This window comes from Macaca fascicularis, chromosome 6, assembly GCF_037993035.2.
Source record: "Macaca fascicularis isolate 582-1 chromosome 6, T2T-MFA8v1.1".
In the NCBI taxonomy this organism is placed as follows: domain Eukaryota; kingdom Metazoa; phylum Chordata; class Mammalia; order Primates; family Cercopithecidae; genus Macaca; species Macaca fascicularis.
Window position 1 is genome coordinate 43163696 of NC_088380.1, and position 23626 is coordinate 43187321.

The window sequence follows — 23626 nt, forward strand, 5'->3', positions numbered from 1 at the left end:
GCATAAGTGAAATATATGACATCAGTGACATAAGGAATGAGAGGAAGGAATTATGAATACTTTAGTATAAAAGACTTGTACTACCTGAGAAGCAGTATAATGGATTTGAAAGTGGACCTGAATTCATTGTAAACGTATATTGCAAACTCTAGGACAATCACTAAAAAAACTAAAAATTGAAGTATAACGGATTTGCTAAAAAAGAAGAGAAAATGAAATAACATAAAATACTCAAAACCACAAAAGGCAGACAAAGAATAGAAGACAAACATAGGATCAAAGAACAAGGTCTATGAATAGAAAACAGTGACAAATACGTTAGATATTAATCCAACTTTGTCAAAAATCACTTTGAAAATCAATAGCCTAATACACAGTTTACAAGACAGAGATTATCAGAGTGGATCAAAAAACATTACCCAACCATATGCTTTCTACAAAAAAGTCTACTTTAAATATAAAGGCACATATAGATTAAAAGCTAAGGGCTGGAGAAAGATATGCCGTGCTAACACTAAGAACACTGGAGTAGCTATATTCATTTCAAACAGCAGATTTTAGAGCGTGAAAAATTATCCAGGATAAAAAGGGGTGTTACATAATGATAAAAGGATTAATTCTCCAAGAAGACAAAAAATTATTTTATATATGCATCTAGCAAAGGCATCAAAAATATGTGAGTCAAAGATTGATAGAACTGGAAGGAGAAATAGATGACTCCACTATTGTAGTTGAAGATTTCAACATTCTTCTATCAGGAAATCAGTAAGGACACAGTTGAAATCAACAATACCATCAATCAATTGACTATAATGGACATCTATAGACTATTTCATCCAACAACAGCAGAATACACATTCTCCTCAAACTTAGTGAATACTCACCAAGATAGATCCCATTGTGGCTTATAAAACACACCTTAACAAATTCGAAAGACCAGAAATCATACGGTGTCTGCTGTCAGGCCACAATGGAATTAAAGTAGACATCAAAAACAGAAAGATAGATGAAAAATCTGAAAATATATGCAGATTAAAGAATACTTTTAAATAATACAGTGGTCAAAAAATAAATATCAACAAATTTTAAAATATTTTGAACTAAATAAAACTGAAAATACAATTTATTAAAATTTGTGAAATGCAGCAAAAACAGTGCTTAAAGAGAAATTTATAGCATTAAATCGTGTATATGAGAAGACAAGAAAAAGCTAAAATTAATTTAAGCTTCCACTGTAGGAAATAAGAAAAAGGAGAACAAATTAAATCCAAGGTAAGTAATAAAAAGAAATAATAATAAAGCGGAAATTAGTAAAATTGAAAACAAGAAATCGATAGAGAGCAATGAAACTAAAAGCTGTTTTTTTGAAAAGATCAATAAAATTGACAAGTCTCTAGCCAGATGAACTAAGGAAATAGGAGAGATTACACAAGTTAATGATATCAGAAATGAAAGAAAGGACATCACTACAAATGTCATGTTCATTAAGAAGATAATAAAGGAGACCAGCCTGGCCAACATGGTGAAACCCCATCTCTACTAAAAATACAAAAATTAGCCAGCCGTGGTGGTACCCGCCTGTAATCCCAGCTATTCAGGGGCACAGGCAGGAGAATAGCTTGAACCCGGGAGGCGGAGGTTGCAGGGATCAAAGATCGCACCATCGCACTCCAGCCTGGGGGACAAGAGTGAAACTTCATCTTAATATTTAAAAAAAAAAAAAAAAAGAGGATAATAAAGGAATACTCTGAACAAATGATAACCTGTGTGAAATGGACTAATTTCTTGAAAGACACAATCTGACAAACTGAAGCCATCATCAAGATTAAAATTTGTATTAAATATGACCCTTAAAAATGTAACATTTTTCCTATCATTTTCTCATCACAACCTTTGAAAACTAATTGATTTTAGATTTTTACTTAATTTTAATACTTTGATAGAATACCCCTGCAAGTTTTATATGTGGACCCTGTTTCCAAGGCTCCTCTCGATGTTACTGTACTACAGAACAAGCCTTCCTAAAGCGTTGTTCAGATAATGTCAAAAATCTTTACTGATTTGTTGTTGTTTTGTTTAGCTAATTCTTAGTTTTGTTTATAGTCAAGGTTTTAATTTTAATACTGGGATTTAATACCTCTGCAATAGTTTCATAAGTGGACTCTGTTTCCAAGGCTCCTCTCAACGTTACTCTACTGCAAAAGAAACCTTCCTAAAAGAAGATAATGTCAAAAATCTTTACTGATTTGTTGTTTTGTTTAACTACTTCTTGGTTGTGTTTATAGTTAAGGTTGTAGAAGAGAAACTGTAATAGGATGTCTAGTGAGGCTTTTCCTGTTGACCTGGAATTAGTGACTAGGGCCCATGCCACAATTAACAATAAAATAGCTACGTATTTCCATGTTCTAATGACATCTGCTAAAAGGTTGCCAAATGTTGGAGTGAGTCCAGACTCTGCATATATTTGCTACAAGCACCTAAAGGACTGGAACCTCGAAGTTAAATAGAGAATTTTTGCCTCTCCTTATTTCCTGTCTCCATCCCCCAAGAAATGACCCAGAGGAAAGACAGGAAAGAGCAACTGAGGAGCAAACTAAGACTTCTTTGCCACTTCTATTGACTCTTTACAGCTACTGATCTAGCCAGTTGGATAGGGATCATGAAAACTTTCAATCAAATAGGAAATTACAGTTTTAAATTGACCTGGATGTTTAGTAATCAAAATTAACCAGAGGGTTTTTAAAATTTGTTAAAAATATTATGAAGGTATTGTTTTCAGTTACCCAAACCAGAAACCTTAAAAGAAAAGTTTCCCCCTTTCTCTTTTGCCTCCTTTAACTAAAGGGTCACTAAATTCCTAGATAATTCTATCATCTAAATAATAATTCTCCTCATTGCTTCCTTTTTTCCATACTGCCACTGACGTAATTTAGGTTCCTGTTATCTCTTACTTGACCTATACTTAGTGATATCCATTCCTCTAGGGTCAAAACGCTCTCATTCATCATCCACATTGCCAGATAATCGTTTTAGTATGTAACTCTCATTATTTCACTTCTGCACTATTCAAAGTTCTTTGATGACTCCCTGTAAATTAAAACCAAAATCCAAAATTGTTCATCTAGAATATGTCTACCTAGTGATAGGATCCCAACCTATATAGCAGCTCCTGCTCACACTTTACACTTCAACAATACCGAACTTGAATTGTAGTTTTTCCAAGCTGTATTCACTCAAGCCCATGGTCTTCTGTGCAATTTTCTGTATTTAGAATGCTCTCTCTTAACATGGGGTAAGCCTATCACTTAAATCTCATCTCAAGTAGCTTTTCTTCTCCTTTCCTGACTTCAAGCTGCCCTGGGTTTTCTTTTTACAGGTTCCTGTAGTATTTCAGATATACTGCCATTAAAGAGTAATTATCATAGCATATTATAACTACTAACACATTTGACTCAGCACTAGGCTATAAGTTCTTTGAAGAGCAATAACTCTTTTCACTTTCATATTCTCAGTGTCTAGTGTGGTACCTGATGTGTAGCAGCTGCTGGATGCATGTTTGTTGAATGCATACATAATGGAAGCTAAAATGTTAAACATATTTTCATATTAATTGGAAAGTGCTATATATTATGATCTTTGATTATTCTTACACAGGTGAAAATGAACAACTAAAAATAAGTGCTGATCTTATAAAAGAGAAGTTGAAGTCTCATGAACAGGTGAGTTTATGTATCATTCTATTCAGTCAAGTCCCTGTGGAGATTTATCTTTTCAAATTAGGGGGAAAAAAGAGGTTTTTAAATTAATAAACACAGCCAAGTATTTGTGGGTGTGGGTGTATGTGGAGATATGAGTATATATGCCAAAATCTGTAGTAAATGACAATTTGTTTTCAAAGCAATACAAGTTTTAAGAGTTTTATTTTTACAAAATATAATGTACTAACATATAACATGCATTACTTTTTCTTTCTACCAAAAAGAGATGCAGTTATTTTGCTACATATTTTTCAATTATGTTAATGGAGTTTTTACTCTAGTAAACTCTATTTGTTACTACTTGTGAACTTTTTTATTATAATGTAAATGAATCCGTACTCTTTATGATTTGGGTAATCATTATACCATTCAAATACAGGGGGCATTTCATGTGGATCACAAATTATTTATCTCCCAGGAGCCACCATACCCTCTGATACTTTTCCTTGTCTCCTGTAGGAACAGTGCAGTGATAGCAGTTGTAGAACACATGAACAGTGTCTAAAAAGCATAAAAGATACTAAATAAATGTCAGTTCCCTCTACTCTTGGAGAGGTTCATTATACTACCTCATCGCTCAAGAGCTAATATGTCAAATTCTAGCAGACAAAAGATCCTCAAAACTCAATTTGAATCTACAGGAGCCTTCAACTTGAAGAATCTTCTCTAAATTCAGTCTGGTTCCTCATCTGAGGACCCTCTGAAGAAACCTGCCCAGAACTTCTGGTTAATACTCTACAGTAATAAATAGCATTCTGGCTATGCTCTTAGAAAATGTAGCTTTTCATCACCAATTTTGAGATGGTTTTTAAGTATTTCTGGAATGAATCCTACCCTTTCTCCCCCTTTCTTGTCCTTTTTCCCTTTATTCTTTCCCAATCCCTTTCATATATTGACTCTAGATCTCAACAATAGATGCTAAAGTCAGGTTGTAATTGGGGTGGGGAACCAGGGGGAGAAAATTTTAGCACTTTTCTTTCTAAAACTTCAAGCACTAGGATACTGCTTTGTCATATCATAGGAATGTTCGGAGGGGAAGAAATTAAAGAGAAAACACCACAATCCAAGAGTCTGAATTTCTTACTTAGGGGCTGTCCAAAGCAAACTATGACAGTGCAGATTTGCTAATTCAAAACCTCTGAACACATCTAAAATTCTCCATTGTTCATAGAGAACAACTCCCCAGGAACAAACTCAGGAGGTACTCCATAGCAGTATTTGTGAGAGTAGAAGGATTTTGCAACTTGTATAGAGAGAATCATTGTTTTATATATCAAGAGTGAAACTAGAAGTTATTCCTTGGAATTTAAAGTTCCCAGAAAGCATATGAAAAGAAGACAACCAGTTGTAACCTATTAGGGATTAGTCTCCTTAGAAAAATGAAAAGATTACATTTTTTAGGAATGGCACAGGCTAAAATGGAAGAGAAGATCTAGTGAGATACAGCTTGACTTAACCCAGATAGAATAGTCTTCATGCCTGGAGGCTGGAATGCAAATCCTGGGTCTTACCAAATTACTGCATGCATTCCACTTTACTGGTGACATCTTCCTGTGGCAAAAATCAGTGGAGAGTAAAAAGGTACATAAGTTTGTCTCTTGTGATTTCTCAGAGCAGCAACAGCTTAGTGCACACAGTTGTCAGTAGTTTATAAAAGCTACTCTGTAGTTGCCCATCTAGAAATCTAGATACATAGAAAATGGCAATTTGTGGGATTGCCCACTGGGTTCATCTGCCCAGTTTTAATCAGAGCCAAGAAGTTGAATAGCTTTGTCCATTCCTACAAGTTGCCTGGCAGGATAAGTAGAACAAACAGGAATCCATACTAAATCTCTTGAACTGAGATAATATGGAGGAATGTATGCCTATTTTTAATAGTAGGCATATAAGCCAGTGTGTCTTGACCTGTGTAAAATTTTTTAACCTCCTCAATACCATGAAATATCTACTAAAAGCTATGAATCCTCACTGAGAAAAATGCATGCGCGCACACACACACACACACACACACAGACACACACACACACAAATAAATACGTGTATAATTTTACATTAAATTTTGGAAGTTGATCAAAAGCCTAATCATGGGATCCAGTTTAAGAGTTCTGACCAAAGTAATTCTTATTGGCACTCCCATTCATTCAAGAAATATACATCAAGATATATGTGTGTGTGTATATATATACATGTATTTACACACAATGAGTTGGGAATACAATGGTGAGCCCCAGCTTTTAGGTATTAGAGGCTTTTATTGACCTCTTGCCTTTATTATTGTCTTTTTACTACTATCATACTTAACTTTTATTCTTCCTGCTTTCCTTTTCTCTTGCCTACATTTTAGGCCTCTGAATAATTTCTTTATGTAGGACCATACCCCTGGTAAAGTTGTAAAATTTATCTTCACAATTGTAGTAAAATAACTGTCTTCCATCACCATTCTCAATGCTCCTCTCCCTGTTCTTAGCATAATAAATCACCCCTATCCTCCAAAAACCTCAGAAGCTAATCTCAGGCAGCTGTTAAGCACTTTGCAAATCCCAAATTCATCTTTCCTTCTATGCCTCCTCATAAAACATACCCTTACCACGGGGAATGCCTAATCTTGCTCTGGGAATTAGGAATATTTATATAATTTTTGGAAACAGAAGTTCAGCCTGCATTCAAAGAGACTCATCTTACATTATAGTAAGCTTGCTAGCTATTGAACAGTGCCTTTTGTTGGCTCTAGTGTGTAGTTTTGGCTTATATTGAACATGCCTTAATTCTGTAGCGGCATTTATTCATAAAATTAAATATTTTGAGCATACTTAATATTCTAAACCCTGGTGATGAGTATCCAGAGAGCAAAGATAAAAAAGACATTGTTTCTGTATTATCTTTATCTTATCTCCTTGGATCAGAAATTGATCTTTCTTATGGAATTCATGAAGCAAGAGTAGAGTGGTGGTTAGGCTGTGGTGGAGGGGGCAATTGGAGAGATGTTGATGAAAGGATAAAAATTTTAGTTGGAAAGGAGGAATAGACTCAGGAGAGCTACTGTACAATTTGGTGATTGTTATCAATAACGATGTATCATATACTTAAAAATTGCTAAGAGAGTAGTGTTTTAATGTTCTCACCACAAAAAAGTGATAAATATGTGAGGTATTTAACATATATTGAACATATCCATAATATAGATATGTTAATTGACTTGAGTTAGACATTCCACAATGTATACATATATTAAAACATCATGTTGTACATCATAAATATAACTTTTAATTTTCAAATTAAATTTTTAATTTTTTTTTGAGACGGAGTCTCACTCTGTTGCCCAGGCTGGAGTGCAGTGGTGCTATCTTGGCTCACTGCAAGCTCCAGGGCCTCCCAGGTTCACACCATTCTCCTGCCTCAGCCTCCCAAGTAGCAGGGACTACAGGTGCCCACCACTATGCCCAGCTAATATTTTTCGGATTTTTAGTAGAGACGGGGTTTCACCATGTTAGCCAGGATGGTCTCAATCTCCTGACCTCGTGATCCGCCTGCCTCAGCCTCCCAAAGTGCTGGGATTACAGGTGTGAGCCACCGCACCCAGCCAAAAATGTAAATTTAAATTAAAAAATAAATACTTTATACATATAAAAAATAAAATAAAATGGGTCTACCTGAAAGCTGATTATTCAAACAATGAACAACATTTTTCCTTGTAGATATGATAGCTTTTAATTATTAGAAAGGTGAAATTGTTCATTTATATTACATTTATAGTACCTTTTTTAAAAGTAATATAAAATTTTTAAAGTATTTAAAAAGTAATATGAATGGAGAATTTCACCTTTCTAGGAATCAAAAGTTATATACACATATTTAAATTTTAAAAATTAATATATATTTTAATCTTTAGGAATATAAGAATAATATTGCCAAACTTGTAAGTGAAATGAAAATCAAAGAGGAGGGATATAAGACAGAAATAAGCAAACTTTATCAGGACATGCAGAAAAAAGGTAAGTTTAAAATAAACTTGCTTTTGTGTTATAGATTCAAGGGATATAATGTGCAGGTTTGTTTCATGAGTATATTGTGTAATGCTGGTGTTTGGGCTTCTAGTGAACTCATCAATTATATAGTGAACATAACTCATGGTAGGTCATTTTTCAACCTTCACCCCTCCCACCCTCTCTTCTTTTGGAGTTCCCAGTGTCTATGGTTTCTATCTTTATGTCCATAAGTATCCATTGTTTAGCTCCCACTTATAAGTGAGTACATGCAGTATTTGACTTTCTGTTTCTGAGTTATTTCACTTAGAATGATGCCCTCCAGCTCCAACCATGTTGGCAAATAATTCAGTTTTATTCTTTTTTATGACTGCATAGTATTTCATGGTATATATATACCACATTTTCTCTATCCAATCCATCATTGATGTGCACTTAGGTTAATTCCATGACTTTGCTATTGTGAATAGAACTGTGATAAACATGCAAGTACAAGTGTCTTTTTGATAAAAAAATTTATTTTCCTTTGGATAGATACCCAATAGTAGGATTACTGGGTTGAATAGTAATTCTATTTTTAGTTAATTGAGAAATCTTTGTAATGTTTTCCATAGGGGCAAAACTAATTTACATTCCCATTAACAGTGCATTGTTGTTCCCTTTACTCCACATCCCTGACAACATCTGTTATTTTTGTGACTTTTTAGTAATAGTCATTTTGACTGGTTTGAGAAGGTATATCATTGTTGTTTTAACTTGCATTTATCTGATAATTAGTAATGTTGAAAATTTTTTCATATGCTTGTCAGCTGTTTGTCTTCTTTTGAGAAGTGTCTGTTCAAGTACTTTGCCCACTTTGTAATGGGGTTGTTTTTGTCTTGTTGATTTCTTTAACTTCTTTGTAGATTCTGGATATTAGTCCTTTGGTGGATATGCGGCTTGCAATTATTTTCTCCCATTCTGTAGGTTGTTTGTTTATGCTGTTGTTTCTTTTGCTCTACAGAAACTCTTTAAATCCGATTTGTCTATTTTTGGTTTTGATAAATTATTTGCCTAGGCCAATGTCCAGAAGAGTTTTTCCTATGTTTTCTTTTAGGATTTTAATAGTTTAAGGTCTTACACTTAAGTCTTTAATCAATCTTGAGTTAATTTTTGCATATGGTAAGGAATGGAGGTCCAGTTTGATTCTTTTTCATATGGCTAACCAGTTTTCCCAGCACCATTTGTTTTAATAAATAGAGAATCTTTTCCCCATTGTTTATTTTTGTAGAATTTTTGAACATTAGTTTGTTGCAGGTGTGTGGCTTTATTTCTGGGTTCTTTATTCTGTTTTACAGATCTGTGTTTCCATTTTTGTACTAGGACCATGCTGTTTTGGCTATTATAACCTTGTAGAATAGTTTGAAGTAGGGTAATGTGATGCCTCCAGCTTTATTCTTTTTGCTTAGAATTACTTTGGCTATTCAGGCTCTGTTTTGGTTCCATATAAATTTTAAAACTGCTTTTTCAAATTATGTGAAAACTACATTGTTAATTTGATAGGAATTGAGTATGTAGAGTGCTTTGGGTAGTATAGTCATTTTGATGATATTGATTCTTCCTATCCATGAGCATGGAATGCTTTTTCATTTGTTTGTGTCATCTATGATTTATATTATCAAACTGTTTTGTTCTCCTTGTAGAGGTTTTTCACCTTCTTTATTAAATGTATTTCCAGGTAATTTTGTGTGTGTATGGTAATTCTTAATGGGATTGAGTTCTTGATTTGGTTCTCAGTTTGAGTGTTGTTGGTTTATAAAAATGCCACTGATTTTGATGCATTCATTTTGTATCCTGAAACTTTACTGAAGTCATTTGTTAGGTCTAGGAGGAATATTTAGGGTTTTCTAGGTGTAGAATCTTTTAAATTAATCTTTAGGGTTTTCTAGATGTAGAATCATATTATCAGCAAACAGATATAATTGGACTTCCCCTTTTCCAATTTGGATGGCTACTATTTATTTCTTTTCCCTGATTGCTCTAGCTACAGACTTTCAGTACTATGTTGAATAGGGGTGGTGACAATGGATATCTTTGTTTTGTTCCAGTTCTTAGGGGACATGCTTTCAACTTTTCCCCATTCGGTATGATGTTGGCTGTGGGTTTGTCATGTATGGCTCTTGTTATTTTGAGGTATGTTCCCTCAATGCCTATTTTTTAGGGTTTTTATTATAAAGGGTGTTGGATTTTACCAAATGCTTTTTCTGCATATACTGAAATGATCACACAGTTTTTGTTTTTAATTCTGTTTGTGTAACAAATCACATTTATTGACTTGTATATATTTAATCATCCTTGTACCCCTGAAATAAGGCCATTTGATCCTGATGAATTATCCTTTTGATGTGTTACTGGATTTTCTGTTTGCTAGTGTTTTGTTGGGGATTTCTGAATCTATTTTTATCAGGAATATTGGCCTGTTGTTTTATTTTTTATTGGGGGGTCCTTGCAGATTTTGGTATCAGCATGATACTGGTTTCATAGCATGAGTTAGAGAGGCCTCCCTCCTCCCCAATTTTTTGGAATAGCTTCAGTAATATTGGTACCAACTCTTCTTTGTACATCAGATAGAATTTGGCTGGCCTGTAAATACTCTGGTCCTGGGATTTTGTTCTTGTTGTTGTTGGTATATTTTTTATTATTTATTCAATTTTATGGCACATTAATGGCCTGTTCAGAATTTCAATTTCTTCCTGGTTCAATCTCTGGAGGCTGTATGTTTCCAGGAATTTTTTCATTTGCTTTAGATTTTCTAGTTTATGCACATAGAAATGTTCATAGTAGTCTCTGAAGATCTTTTGTCTTTCTGTGGTATTAGTTGCAATGTCAACTTTATCATTTCTGATTGTGCTTATCTGGAAACTTCTGTTTCTCTCTGTTTTCCTTGGTTAATCTAGCAAACGATCTATCACTTTTGTTTGTCCTTTCAAAAAACCCAGTTTTTGTCTCATTGATCCTTTGTATGGTTTTTTGGAGTTTTGTTTTCGTCTCATTTTCATTTAGTTCTGCTCAGATCTTTGTTATTTCTTTTCTTCTGCTACCTTTGAGTTTGGTTTGGTCTTGTTTTTCTAGTTCATTTAGGTGCAACATTAGGTTGTTAACGTTACATCTATCTTCTTCAGGTAGGCATTTAGTGCTATAAACTTTCCTCCTAATACTACTTTTTCTGTATCCTAGAGGTTTTGACATGTTATGACTGCATTTTCTTTTGTTTCAAAATAAGTTTTTATTTCTGTTTTTTTGTTATTGTCTTTTACCCAAAAGTCAACCAGGAGCAAGTTTTTTGGTTTCAATGTATTTGTGCGGTTTTGCAAGTTTCTTTTGGTACGGATTTCTAATTTTATTCCATTATGGTCCATATATACATTTGATATAATTTTATTAAAAAATTATTGAGACTTGTTTTATGATCAAGCATATGGTCAATTTTAGAGAATGTTGTATGCACAGATGAGAAACAATGTATATTCTGCAGTTGTTGAGTGGAGTGTTCTGTAGATGTCTATTAGGTTCATTTGGTCAAAAGTCCAATTTAAGTCCAGAGTTTCTTTATTATTTTTCAGCCTCCATGATCCAGTAGACTAGTCTCCAGGCTTTTAAATTATTCCTTCTGCTTGGTCTAGTCTGTTGCTAAAACTCTCAACTGTATTTTAAAATTCCTTTAGTGAATTTTTTAATTCCAGAAGTTTTTGTTTTCTTTTGCTTTTTAAAATGTAGCTACCTCCTCTTTCATATCCTGAATCATTTTCCTGGTTTCTCTGTGTTGGTTTTCAACTTACTCTTGGATCTCTTTGAGTTTCCTTGCAATCCATATTTTGAATTCTTTATCTGTCAATGGGGCATTGATAACTCCACTACTATTGTATAGCTGTCTATCTATTTTCTTAGGTTTAGTAATATTCGTTTTATAAATCTGGGTGTTCCAGTGTTGGGCACAGTTAAATCTGCTTGTTAAATCTTCTTGTTGAATTGAAGTCTTTATCATTATATAATAGTAGTTACATAATTATATCTTGCTGAATTGAAGCCTTTATCATTATATAATACCCTTCTTTGTCTTTTTTTTACTGTTGTTGGTTTAAAGTGTTTTAATTGATACAAGAATATCAACCCCTGTTCTTTTTCATTTTCTATTTGAATGGTAGATCTTTTGTCACCCCTTTACTTTGAACCTATGGTGTTATTACACATAGGATGAGTCTCTTGAAGTCAGTAGATGGTTTAGTCTTGTTTTATTAACCCAATTTGCCAATCTGTATATTTTAAGTGGAATATTTAGGCTGTTTATGATTAATATTTATATGTGAGATTTTGTTCCCATTAGACTGTTGTTAGTGAGCTTTATACTCTCAGTTGTTTAATTGCTTTATAGGATCTGTGAACTTTGTACTTATGCGTGCTTTTATGGTAGCAAGTGTTGTCCTTTTGTTTCCATGTTTAAAACTCCTTTGAGCATTTCTTGTAGGTCTGGTCTGGTAATGATGAATTCCTTTAGCACTTACTTATTTGGAAAAGACTTTATTTCTCCTCCCTTGTTTGGTGGATATAAAATTCTTGGATGGCGTTTTGTTGTTGTTATTGTTGTTTTCTTTAAGAAGGCTAAAATGAGGACCTCAGTCTCTTCTGACTTGTAAGGCTTCTGTAAGAAGTCTGCCATATAATCATTAGACTATTTAAGGTCAATGCCAAAAAAAAAAAAAAAAAAAAAAACCCTCAAAGGCAGCTAGAGAAAATAGCCAAATTACCTATAAATGAAATCCAATCAGGCTAACACAGTAGGCTTCCTACAGAAGCCTTACAAGCCAGAAGAGACTGAGGTCCTCTTTTTAGACTTCTGAACTCAAACTCCCAACCTCAGGTAATCTGCCTGCCTTGGCCTTCCAAAGTGCTGGGACTACAGGCAAGAGCCACCATGCGTGGCCCTTCATCTGTATGTCTCTGGAATAGTAACTGTCCAGATATTTTTGCCATTTCCTTGTTGAGTTGTTTGACTTCTTCTTATTGAATTCTTAGTGTTCTTTATATATTTTTGGATATAAATCCTTTATCAAATATCCATTTGCAAGTCTATGGATTGTCTTTTCATTTTCTTAACAGCATTAAAGAACGTAATAACTTTGATGAAGTCCAATTTATAACTTTTGCCTTTATTGTTTGTGCTTTTTGTTGCTTTCCAAGAAGTTGTGCCTACATGGTCCTGTAGCTTCCATGGACCTGCTGGCTCCCCGTGCTTGCCAAACTCAGAGCAGGTTGTGGGGTATATTTGCAGGGGATTTGGTGGTATGGTGATGCAAAGACAGAGATCCCTTGGGCAGCAGCAGTGGCCCACAACAGGTTCACAACCAGTACAGCACCCACCATCTCAGTCCAGGCCTGAGGCATACACAGGCATGCCTACATGAGCTAGCCACCTGGTTTTCTTTCCTCAGGAAGTTCCTAAATGACCACCAACAGTATTGCCCAGTGTCACAAGGGCAGAGGACCTCCTTAGTAGTTTGACAGTCAGCAGATTGTTGCAGGAGTGAGGGAAGCCAAGAAGTACCCTCACTTACCCTTTCCCTCTGCAGGGCTCTGAGTTCCTTTGGTGTTGATCTCTGCTAGACTCTTGCTGCCTTCGTTTTCTGCACTTTGGCTTCTTCCTGTGGGGTCTCTGACAGGTACTGGCTCTCTCCCCTCAGTTTTCCTTTCAGAACACGTCCATTCACAAGTAACTTTGATCTTTTTGAGGAGAAGTAGCATCCAACATTCCTAAGCAGCCATGTTGGCCAGGGTGGTCTCGAACTCCCAACCTCAAGTAATGCACCTGCCTCAGCCTCCCAAAGCGCTGAGATTACAGGCATGAGTCACTGCACCTGGCCCCTCGATGCATTTTAATTTGGGATTTGTACCTTCCTATACATTTATGTATGTAAATACAACATTTCTAAATTTGGTTCCTAGTATTTACACTTAATGTTATCTAATGTGAAATAGTTTGTATTCTTATAAAATTAAAATTAGTATTAAATGTATAATTAATAATTTTTATGTATATGTAAAGCATATTGAATATAATTTCACTAATGAAATTTTCCTCCGTCAGTAAAGCAGATCTCGTAAGCCTATGTTGAGGGTTAATTGGTTTTATATATATGGTTGTTGAAAACCTTCCTTAATGAGCCTATCTTTATGCACATCATATGCAACAATTAACTTAAAATGAGTAATAAGTTACATGTAAAACCTACATCTGTAAAATTACCAGAAGAAAGCACAAGAGATTATCTTTGTGATCTTGAGTTAGGCACAACTTCTTGGAAAGCAACAAAAAGCACAAACAATAAAGGCAAAAGTTATAAATTGGACTTCATCAAAGTTATTAATTTATGTTCTTTAATACTGTTAAGAAAATGAAAAGACAATCCATAGACTTGCAAATGGACGTTTGATAAAGGATTTGTATCCAAAAATACATAAAGAACACTAAGAATTCAATAAGAAGAAGTCAACTCAACAAGGAAATGGCAAAAATATTTGAACAGTTACTATTCCAGAGACATACAGGTGAAGGGCTAGGCATGGTGGCTTACACCTGTAGTCCCAGCACTTTAGGAGGCCAAGGCAGGCAGATTACCTGAGTTCGGGAGTTCAAGTTCAGAGACAAACAGATAAAAAATAAGCCGTGAAAAGATATTCAACATAATTAGTAGGTAGGGAAATGCAAATTAAAACCTCACATCTTTTAGAACAGGTAAAGTCTTAAAAATTATCAGTGCCATGTTGATAATGCCAAATGGAGCAACTGGAACTCTGAAACATTATTAGTGGCACTATAAAATGGTACAGTCACTTTAAAAATAGTTTGGCAGTTTTTAAAAAATGCAATGAGTTAACTTGGGTCCTCTGTGAAACAGATGCCAAGACAGGGTTAGACATTTGAGAAGTTTATTGGGGAAAAAATTTGTGAGAGTAAATGGGAAGGGAACCAGGAGAGACTAGGTAAGCTGTCAGTCTGTAATACATGTTTAACCTCCGTGAAGAAGAGAAGAAAGGAAGGAATCTTGGGTAGGGAAAGTGTTAGATTGTGACATATTTCTAAAAAAGTTTCAACAAAGTTGAGCCCAATTTGCCCATTAAATGAGTTCTGCAACTTTCAGGAATAAGCTTGCCTTCATAGCCCTATCAAGCTCAGTCATTGACTGGGAGTAGGTCTTGAGAAGTATGACCTCAGCATAAACATGGTCATGAACCCAGTGAGCCAGTTATGCTCTCTGAAATTGGAGATCTGAAAGGTGTATTATCATGGCTACAACACTCCACCTACTGTACTACACTAGTTTTTTCTCTACATGAGTTCATGTAGCAAGTCTTCTATAGTTCTTGTTGGCCTCTCTTCCTAAAGGGATACCTAGAAGTATTTAAGTGTTCTTCCTGGTGACCTGACCATATACTTAGCCAATGGGTTCCAGATCCCAAAATTGGGTCAGGTCTGGGAACCGAGAAAAGAATGATAATTTTTTAATTAAGGCATGTACCCTAAGCCTTGTGTTCTTCCATTTTTGATTTTTTTAAATTATAGTACCTGTTAAGCAGAATTGGTTGTCCATCTATTAACTATCTCTACAACTATCTTCACATCAAGTCTTTTTGGCTACTCTCCAGCCTTCCTGGTAATTTGGTAATTGTGGTCTCCTGCCTTTTGGCAGTTAAGCTCTATCATCTGGCATTTATTACTTTGTGGTGGAGAGGCATCCCATCCCCATGGATATTAATCAATCTAGCTCTATGGCAACCTATTTTACTGTCAACACTGGCTTGCAAAGGAGACTGACCACTGAATTTTTTGTGATACTTTTTTACCCCTCACCAGCACATTTCTGGTGGCCTCGGCTAATAATGTGTCTTCTGGACCCTCCTGAAGAACATAATCCTTTTGTAGGTTGTCTTACCTCATGTAATATATTCATACTAGCATGCCAACTTTCTACAGCCTCCTTATTTCTTTCTTTACTATCTGTCAGGCAGCTCAGATATTTTCACTTCACTCAGCTTTGATCATTGCTTTCTTTAGAGGTTTAAGGCCACTCTAGCAGAGCATTTGCCCCATCTCCTGAGGCCCTTGCTAGGATGTTATGTCTGTTGTCCCTAAAGAGTAATGTTGAGTCAATGAATTCTTGCTTACCTAGTCTTACTTTCTATATTCTTTGATCCAGCAGCCTCAAAATCTGTTCTCAGGGGTACTCACATAGCTCTTCCTAATACAACCTAAATAATTCTTGTTGATACTTTTAGATATAATCACTTTTCTCCCTTATCTCCCAGCCAAGTTATGGTGCATCTTGACCCTAGTTATTGGCCTAGCAGCCAAAAGAGGAGATTGAGGCAGCTTCTGAGAGGAGCCTCTGCATCCTCCACCACAGGGGAATTGCTAGCTTTTACTAGGAAAGAGTGGGCCACCTCTTCAGACTCCAAGTGCTTAGGGAAATCTTTAGAGCTAGCATCCTCAGAGGCATCCATCCAAGTATTTCCATTCTGTTTTTCAGAATCTCAGGTCTTTCCAACCAGGGTCCAAATTTTATTATAGTAGACCTGCTTTGACTAAGCATTTAAACATCTCTGGAGTTCTTCAAATCTATTAGATTTTTCTGTTGCTTAGTTGTGTTTGATGTTTCATTACCAGAGGTAAGAGCATGTTTGTAAGCTACCAAAGAGATCTCTCACTCTCACATTTATTCTTTAATTCTGTACCCTTTTGCTAGCAGCCCTCAATTTCTCATTATCCTTTAGTAGAACATCAGTTTAATTTAGCAGTAACCAGGTAACTCTACTGGCTTTGTGGGCATTATTTTCATCCATATTTCAAATGTCTTAATGATAATTAATGCCTTGCAAGGCATTCCCCACCACCACCAGGACATCTTTCCAGATTACTTCTAGTGAAATCTGTAGTAATTGTAACACCATTGTATACTAGGAACTACCAGTACTCCACATACCACTAAGGATGGCTTCCTCATTGCCCAGAAAGTGGTAAGTGAGCCAATCTTAGAACCCCATTATACCTGTTTCCTTGTGCTAGTTCAGGTCCTTAAAGAAGGAAACATCAAGATGGGAGTAGACATTCAAGAGATTTATTTTGGGAGGAATGCTTATGAGAAGAAATGGGGAGGGAATTAGAGAAAGCCAGGTAAGCTGCCAATCCATAATGCAGCTCTAACTTCTGTGAAGGAAAGAGAGAAAGAAAGATTAGGTTTTTAAAAGTCTTAGGCTACAGTGCGGTCCTAAGTTAGGTAAAGCCCCTGGAGAGTCATTGATCCAAATTCACCTGTGAATGAATCCCACATCTCTCAAGAATTGGCCCACAGTAATATTCCTTCCATACCTTGTCATTGACTAGTTGCAACCATAGAAGCATGGCCTCAGCTTAAATGTAGGAATGGATTTTAGAGTGCAGGAGCTGGGGCAAGTGATCAGTTAGGATTCCTGAGATCTGAGAGGCTCATTGTCATGGCTGCCACATAACACACCATCTGACCCAGCATTCGCACTCCTGGGTATTTACCCAAGAGGAATGAAAGCATATGTGTACACAAAGTCCTGCTTGTGAATGTTTACAGCAACTTTATTCATCATGGCCCAAACCTGAAATCGAGCAAATCCATTAACATAAATAAACAAATCATGGTACATCCATGTAATAGAAATTACTCAGCAATAAAAGGAACAAACTACTGATACATTCAACAATATGATCACTTCAGAAGCAATATGCTAAATCAAACAAGCCAGACACAAAAGTCCACACACTATATAATTCAGTTTATACAACATTCTTGAAAAAGAGAAAATTATGGTGACAAAAATCAGATCAAGGTTTGCCAGTATTTGAGCAAAAGGATAGATTATAAAGGGGCACAAGGGCTCCTTTTGAAATGACAGAAAAATTTTACCTGATTATGTTGATGGTTAGATTCTTGTATATGGTTCTTGAAACTCATCAAACTGTACACCTTTATATACAGAGAGAGATTTTGCTATATATGAATTATGCTGCAGTAAATCTGACTTTAAAAATATAAAAACCTAAGCAAGCTCAATTATAAACATTTTTAAAAGGAAATAAATTCATTTATGATCCAGATAATGGCATTATCAGATATATAATTTACAATGACTCTGATTAATATAATCAAAGAAGTAAAGAACTTGGGGATTTTTTTTTTTTTTTTTTTTGGAGACACAGTCTCACTCTGTCACCCAGGCTGGAGTGCAGTGTTACCATCTCAGCTCATTGCAACCTCCACCTCCCAGGTTCAAGCGATTCTTCTGCATCAGCCTCCCGAGTAGCTGGGCCCACAGGCACACATCACCATGCCCGGCTAATTTTTGTATTTTTAGTAGAGATAGAATTTCACCATGTTGGCCAGGCTGGTCTTGAACTCCTGACCTCAGGTGATCCACCCGCCTCGGCCTCCCAAAGTGCTGGGATTACAGGTGTCAGCCACCAAGCTCAACTGGACTTGGGGAATTTTTATGGAGAACTGAAAATTATGCTAGAGAAATAGATGGAAATGTAAGTGCTGAAAACATAGTAGGTAAAAATAAAGTTTCACTGTATTGGTTTAATAGCCAATTAGATACACTGAAGATAGAATTAGTAAGCTGGAGAACAGGTTAGAAGAAAATATCTACTCTGAGACAGGGAGAAGCAAGAAAACAACATATACAGAAAAGAGCATGTGAGACATAGGAACTGGTAGTAAAGTCTATGAAAGGCTGTTGTCTCTCGTCTAGTGTTGGGCCTAAAGTTGCAGTCAGAAAGGCCTGCAGGTAAAAAGAAAAGTTGGATGTCAAGTGGAAATACTGAGAACGAACTGGAATTTGCATCTTTCTTCTACCTCCTTCAACCTTAATGACATGACAACTTGCAGGAAAAGATGGTGCCCTACGCCATTGAGCTTCAAGGACACCTGGCCTGAGACTTCTAGCAACTAAAAAAAGAAATCTGGTGGGAGCTTAAGAAGTTGTGGAACCAAATGTTTTTCCTTATCACTGAGATGATCCATTGATAAGTGACAACTTGTATAAATTGCAGCATTCCCTGGGGCTCTACACTGGCCTTCAAAAAATAATAGCTGCTGATTTGGTGAGCCAGAAGGCCAGCAACACCACGTGTGAACTGAAACACTGCCCAGCATCCTCTACTAAACATCAGAGCAAATTAGTTCTTGCTATACTTCCATCTTTCAAATCTTGTGGACGTTTCTCTTATGGCTAACTCTACCTTAGAACATATAGAAAAGGGAATTCTGGGAAACATAGTTCTAATTTAGCTAAATTAACATAGTACAAAAACACCAAAGATAAAAGGGGGAATAAATGGAGTTAAAGTTTTTAAGGTTTGTATCGTGTCCATAAAGTGATAAAACTACTAATTTTATTAAATTCTAATAAGTCAAGTATGCATGTTATAAACTCTAAGGTAACCACTAAAGAAAGAATAAAAGATTATTTATCAAACTAATCATTATCAATCTAATAGAGGAGGAAAAAAGGAAGTAAAAATAGTTATTCTGTGCAAATGAAAATAAGAAAAGAGGGAGAAATGAACACAAAATGTAAAAGCCAACAAATAATAAGCTAGTTGATTTAAACCCAAATATATTACTAAATGCATTAAATTAAACTTGAATGAATTTCCAATTAAAAGACAAAGATTGCCAGATTGAATAAATATTAAAATCTGCTACTATGCTGCTTTCAATATACCTAAAATACAGAGCTATAGAAAGATTTAAAATAAAAGATGGAAAAGAATGTATCATGCAAATCATAGCCAACATGAAGCTGGCATAGCTATACTAATATTGGACAAAATATGCTTTAAAGCAAGAAGCAATACTAGAGCAAAAGGTGGATATTTTATGATGTAAAGTGTTCGATCTACCATGGAAATAAAACAACAATTCTAAATGTGTATGCACCAAATAAAATTTGCAGAACTAGTAGGTGACAGACAAATCCACAATCATAGAGACTTTAATTCACCTTTTAGTGGTAGAAAAGTACATACAAATATGCAAAATTAGTAATGATATAGAAAATTTAAACAACAAAATAAACAACTGATACTAATTGACATAAATAATATACCCAATAAGTGCAGAATATGTATTATTTTCAAGTGTGCATGGAACATTTAAGAAAGTTGACCATGTCATAAATGAAAAGGCAAATTTCAACCGATTTCAAAGGTCTTAAATCATACAGAGTAGAATCTACAAGTTTATTATCTAAATATATCAGAAAGCTAGGAAGCCCTTCATTTGTGGGGCTTGTAGACTGTCTCCTTTCTCGTTAAAAATCAAAGATTTTCTTGAGCCTCTCATCCTAGATGTCATGGTGTCATTAACAGGAATAAGAAAGTTGGGAGAAGAAGAAATTTGATAAAGCATAAAGACATGATGTGAACATGAGAATGGCCTGATCATATGGAATAGTATAGCAGGGACTTCATGTAGCTCTGGTCATCCAGTAGTTTGAGCCTTCATACCTAGAAACTCAGGCTTTGTGTCCCTCTTCAACCACTGTATCTTCCATTTATTTTCTAGTACTTTGATGTTTAATAGTTTAAATTACCTTATTCATTCAAAAATATTTGGCAAGTGACCTGTGTGTCTCAAACATTATTCAGGGTCTTGTAAAAAATATAGAAAAGCTATTCTATACGTAAACCATTTCTAAAATATGTTTCACTAATAAAATTTACTTTCTTAGGAATGATTTTAAGCACTAAAGAAATACAAGCTTATAATACTTTTGAAATTTTTAATGAATGAATTTTATTTATTTCATTTTATCCAGTTGAATTAAACGAAGAAAAGCACAAAGAACTAATAGAGAAAAAGGAGATGGAAATTTCAGAGTTAAATGCAAAGCTAAGAAGTCAAGAAAAAGAAAAGCAAAATGAAATAATCAAGCTACAGCTAGAGGTAAGTGTTTGAGTCTGCTAAACTTGAGGACACACCCCTTAGTCTAAACTGTACTTTGATTGTTTTTCATCACAGTGAGATACATTTTAGGATTAGAAGCAATTCTGTGAGAGGGCTTCACACATGCTTATTCTCCATCAAATGATTGCAGTAATCACATACCATACAATTGTCATCTGCATTGCCTTTCAGTACTTGACCTGAAAGTGGACCCTTGAGTTGTTCCAAAGGTCCTGGTTTTTAGAAAGGATATTGCTTCCTCTGAGAACTTTTCTTCTCAGTGTTTCCCACTTGACATCCAACTTTTCTTTTTAACTGCAGGCCTTTCTGACTGCAGCAACTTTAGGCCCAACACTAGGTGAGAGACAACAGCCTTTCATAGACTTTACTACCAGTTCCTATATCTCATATGCTCTTTTCTGTATATGTCATTTTCTTGTTTTTCCCTGTCTCAGGGTAGATATTTTCTTCTAACCTATTCTCCAGCTTACTAATTCTATCTTCAGTGTATCTAATTGGCTATTAAACCAATACAGTGAAACTTTATTTTAGCTGTTGTATTTTTAGCACTCACATTTCCCCGACAGAAAACTCAAGGATTATCTGCATTTTATGGTAAATTCTATGCGGGTTTCATAATTTCTACCATTCCAGCATGGGAAGAATGTTTGTAGCGCTTCACATTATTCTCGTCCCAGCAGAAATTTTTCGAATCCCAGCAACCAACTAGAAATTTCTTTTGCTTTATTTCTCATAAAAAGGACAAATTTCTTCCTAATGACTTTCTGGAAGAATATATATCCTTGGGGCAAACAAACCAAATTCCTAAAAAAATTTCTTAAAGGGACTTCAAATAGGGCATCTCAAAGGCTGAGTCTCTAGCTCTTTGCTCAAGAGTCTTGAGTAAGTCGGCTGCGGTGGTTCACACCTTTAATCCCAGCACTTTGGCAGGCCGAGGCAGGAGGATCACCTGAGGTCAGGAGTTCCAGACCTACCTGGCCAACATGGTGAAAGCCGCCTGTACTAAAAAAATACAAAAAATAGCCAGGCATGATGGCAGACACCTGTAATCCCAGCTACTCAGGAGGCTGAGGCAGGAGAATCACTTGAACCTGGGAGGCAACTTAGCAGTGAGCTGAGTTGCACCACTGCACTCCAACCTGGGCAACAGAACGAAACTCTGTCTCAAAAAACAAAACAAAAACAAAAACAAAAAAACAGTCTTGAGTAGTTCTCTTAACCAGATATCACAATCTCAAATGTACTTTGACAAAATATTTGTCCTTTAAATTTTTTCTAGACTCTATCAACCTACCCTTCCATCATTCTTCCGTTGCTTGCCCCCACCCCAGCTTTCATTTTACCTTGTAAGAATTCACAAGTCTTAATTAAAATCACATACTATTCATATTCCTGAAACTTTGGAATCCCCAGGGTACTTGGTGAGGTACCATGTGTAATTATTGGGCAGAAAGAGGACTGATGTTGACTTTAGATGCTCTTTGCTGCTGCTGCTACCACAAGTGTACCACAAACCACAGGAAAGGCTGAATGGCCAAATGAAATTAATAGGCCATGTTTCAAGATCTACCACCAACTTCTAATCCTCCTCTGTCTGGAAATTCGCATTTTGTTTGCCATTTGGGCCTTATCACTGGTCTATTATTTAACTAGTATACAGAGCTCCTTGTTATTTGTTTTCATTGTACTTAACCATTTCTCTCCTCAAACCAGAACATAATCTCAGAGTTTATTCTTAGTCCTCAGAGAGGCTATGTTAACTAAATCTGAAGAGAAGAGTTATACAATGGAATATTGTGCAAAAACAAAAAATCTGACCTGTAAGAATGGCCTATGAGAACTTTTTAAATCTGATTCAGTTTAATTCAAACCAGCAAGGGTTCAAACTATATCGACAAGATCGTATTCAAATTCTACTGTTTAGCCTCAAAGTTCCTGCAGAAAGCTATGTGAGGTTTTCTCCCATGACTGTTTATTACATTTTCCTCATAATGCACTCATTTTAATGTAAAAATATTTTTACCTATCTTTAAGTTAAACTAGATTCTAAACCCTGATTGCACTGTAGAATCACATGATGTTTTGAGAAAAAAATGATGCTAGCTGCACACCAGAATCTCTAAAGTAGTGCCCAGGCATTTGGTACTTTTAAAAAAAGAAAAGAAAAAAAAAACCTCTCCAGGTAATTTTACCATGCAATAATCTTGTTTTTCTGTTTTTCACTCTTTCTGAAAAATTATTTCTTAAAGAAAGATTTTTCTATTGTCTATTGTTGTAATTTACACCTAAATTACAGATTACATGTCAAAGGATATCATGGACTATAATTATAGAAACAATTGTTTCTAATTGTCTAGAGTTTCAATAACTTTTTCAATTTGATTCAGTTTGATGCCAAACTAGCAAGAGTTCAGACTAAATCAAAATCATATCCGGATTCTACTGCTTTGCCACAAAGTATCTACAGAAGGGTATGTGAGTTTTCCTCTCATTATTCGTTGCTTAAGAAAACTTTCTAAGCATGTTTCTATAAAAATCATCTAATTCTTATTAACAATGTAAGGTATTTTTTTAAATACCAATTTATAGCAGAAGTGTATCTCTTTATTGTTATTTTGTTGTTCCTTGTACTAAATTTCATTATTTCTGAATTGTAATAACAAATTTTTTGTTTTGTTTAGAAACTGCAACATTTTCAAGAAGAAAAAAACAAGGAGATTGCAATTCTTCGTAATACCATTCGAGATTTAGAGCAACGCCTTTCTGTTGACAAAGATTCTCACCTTAAGCGTAGACGGTTTTGAGCTTAGCAGTAAATTCATTAGTTGGTATTTATTTAAAAGCAATAGAAAGT

At 35.3% G+C, this 23626-nt stretch overlaps 1 protein-coding gene across 1 annotated transcript in view; it reads left to right on the plus strand.

Annotated features, from left to right (window-relative positions):
• The window catches only part of CCDC152 (coiled-coil domain containing 152), a 46457-nt gene extending 22881 nt beyond the window's left edge, over positions 1–23576 (plus strand). The window contains exons 4-8 of the mRNA XM_005556814.4: positions 3655–3719; positions 7648–7750; positions 20624–20751; positions 23160–23243; positions 23454–23576. Coding sequence (XP_005556871.1) covers positions 3655–3719; positions 7648–7750; positions 20624–20751; positions 23160–23243; positions 23454–23576 — 503 coding nt within the window. The remainder of the gene's footprint in view (positions 1–3654; positions 3720–7647; positions 7751–20623; positions 20752–23159; positions 23244–23453) is intronic.
• Positions 23577–23626: the final 50 nt, after the last annotated feature.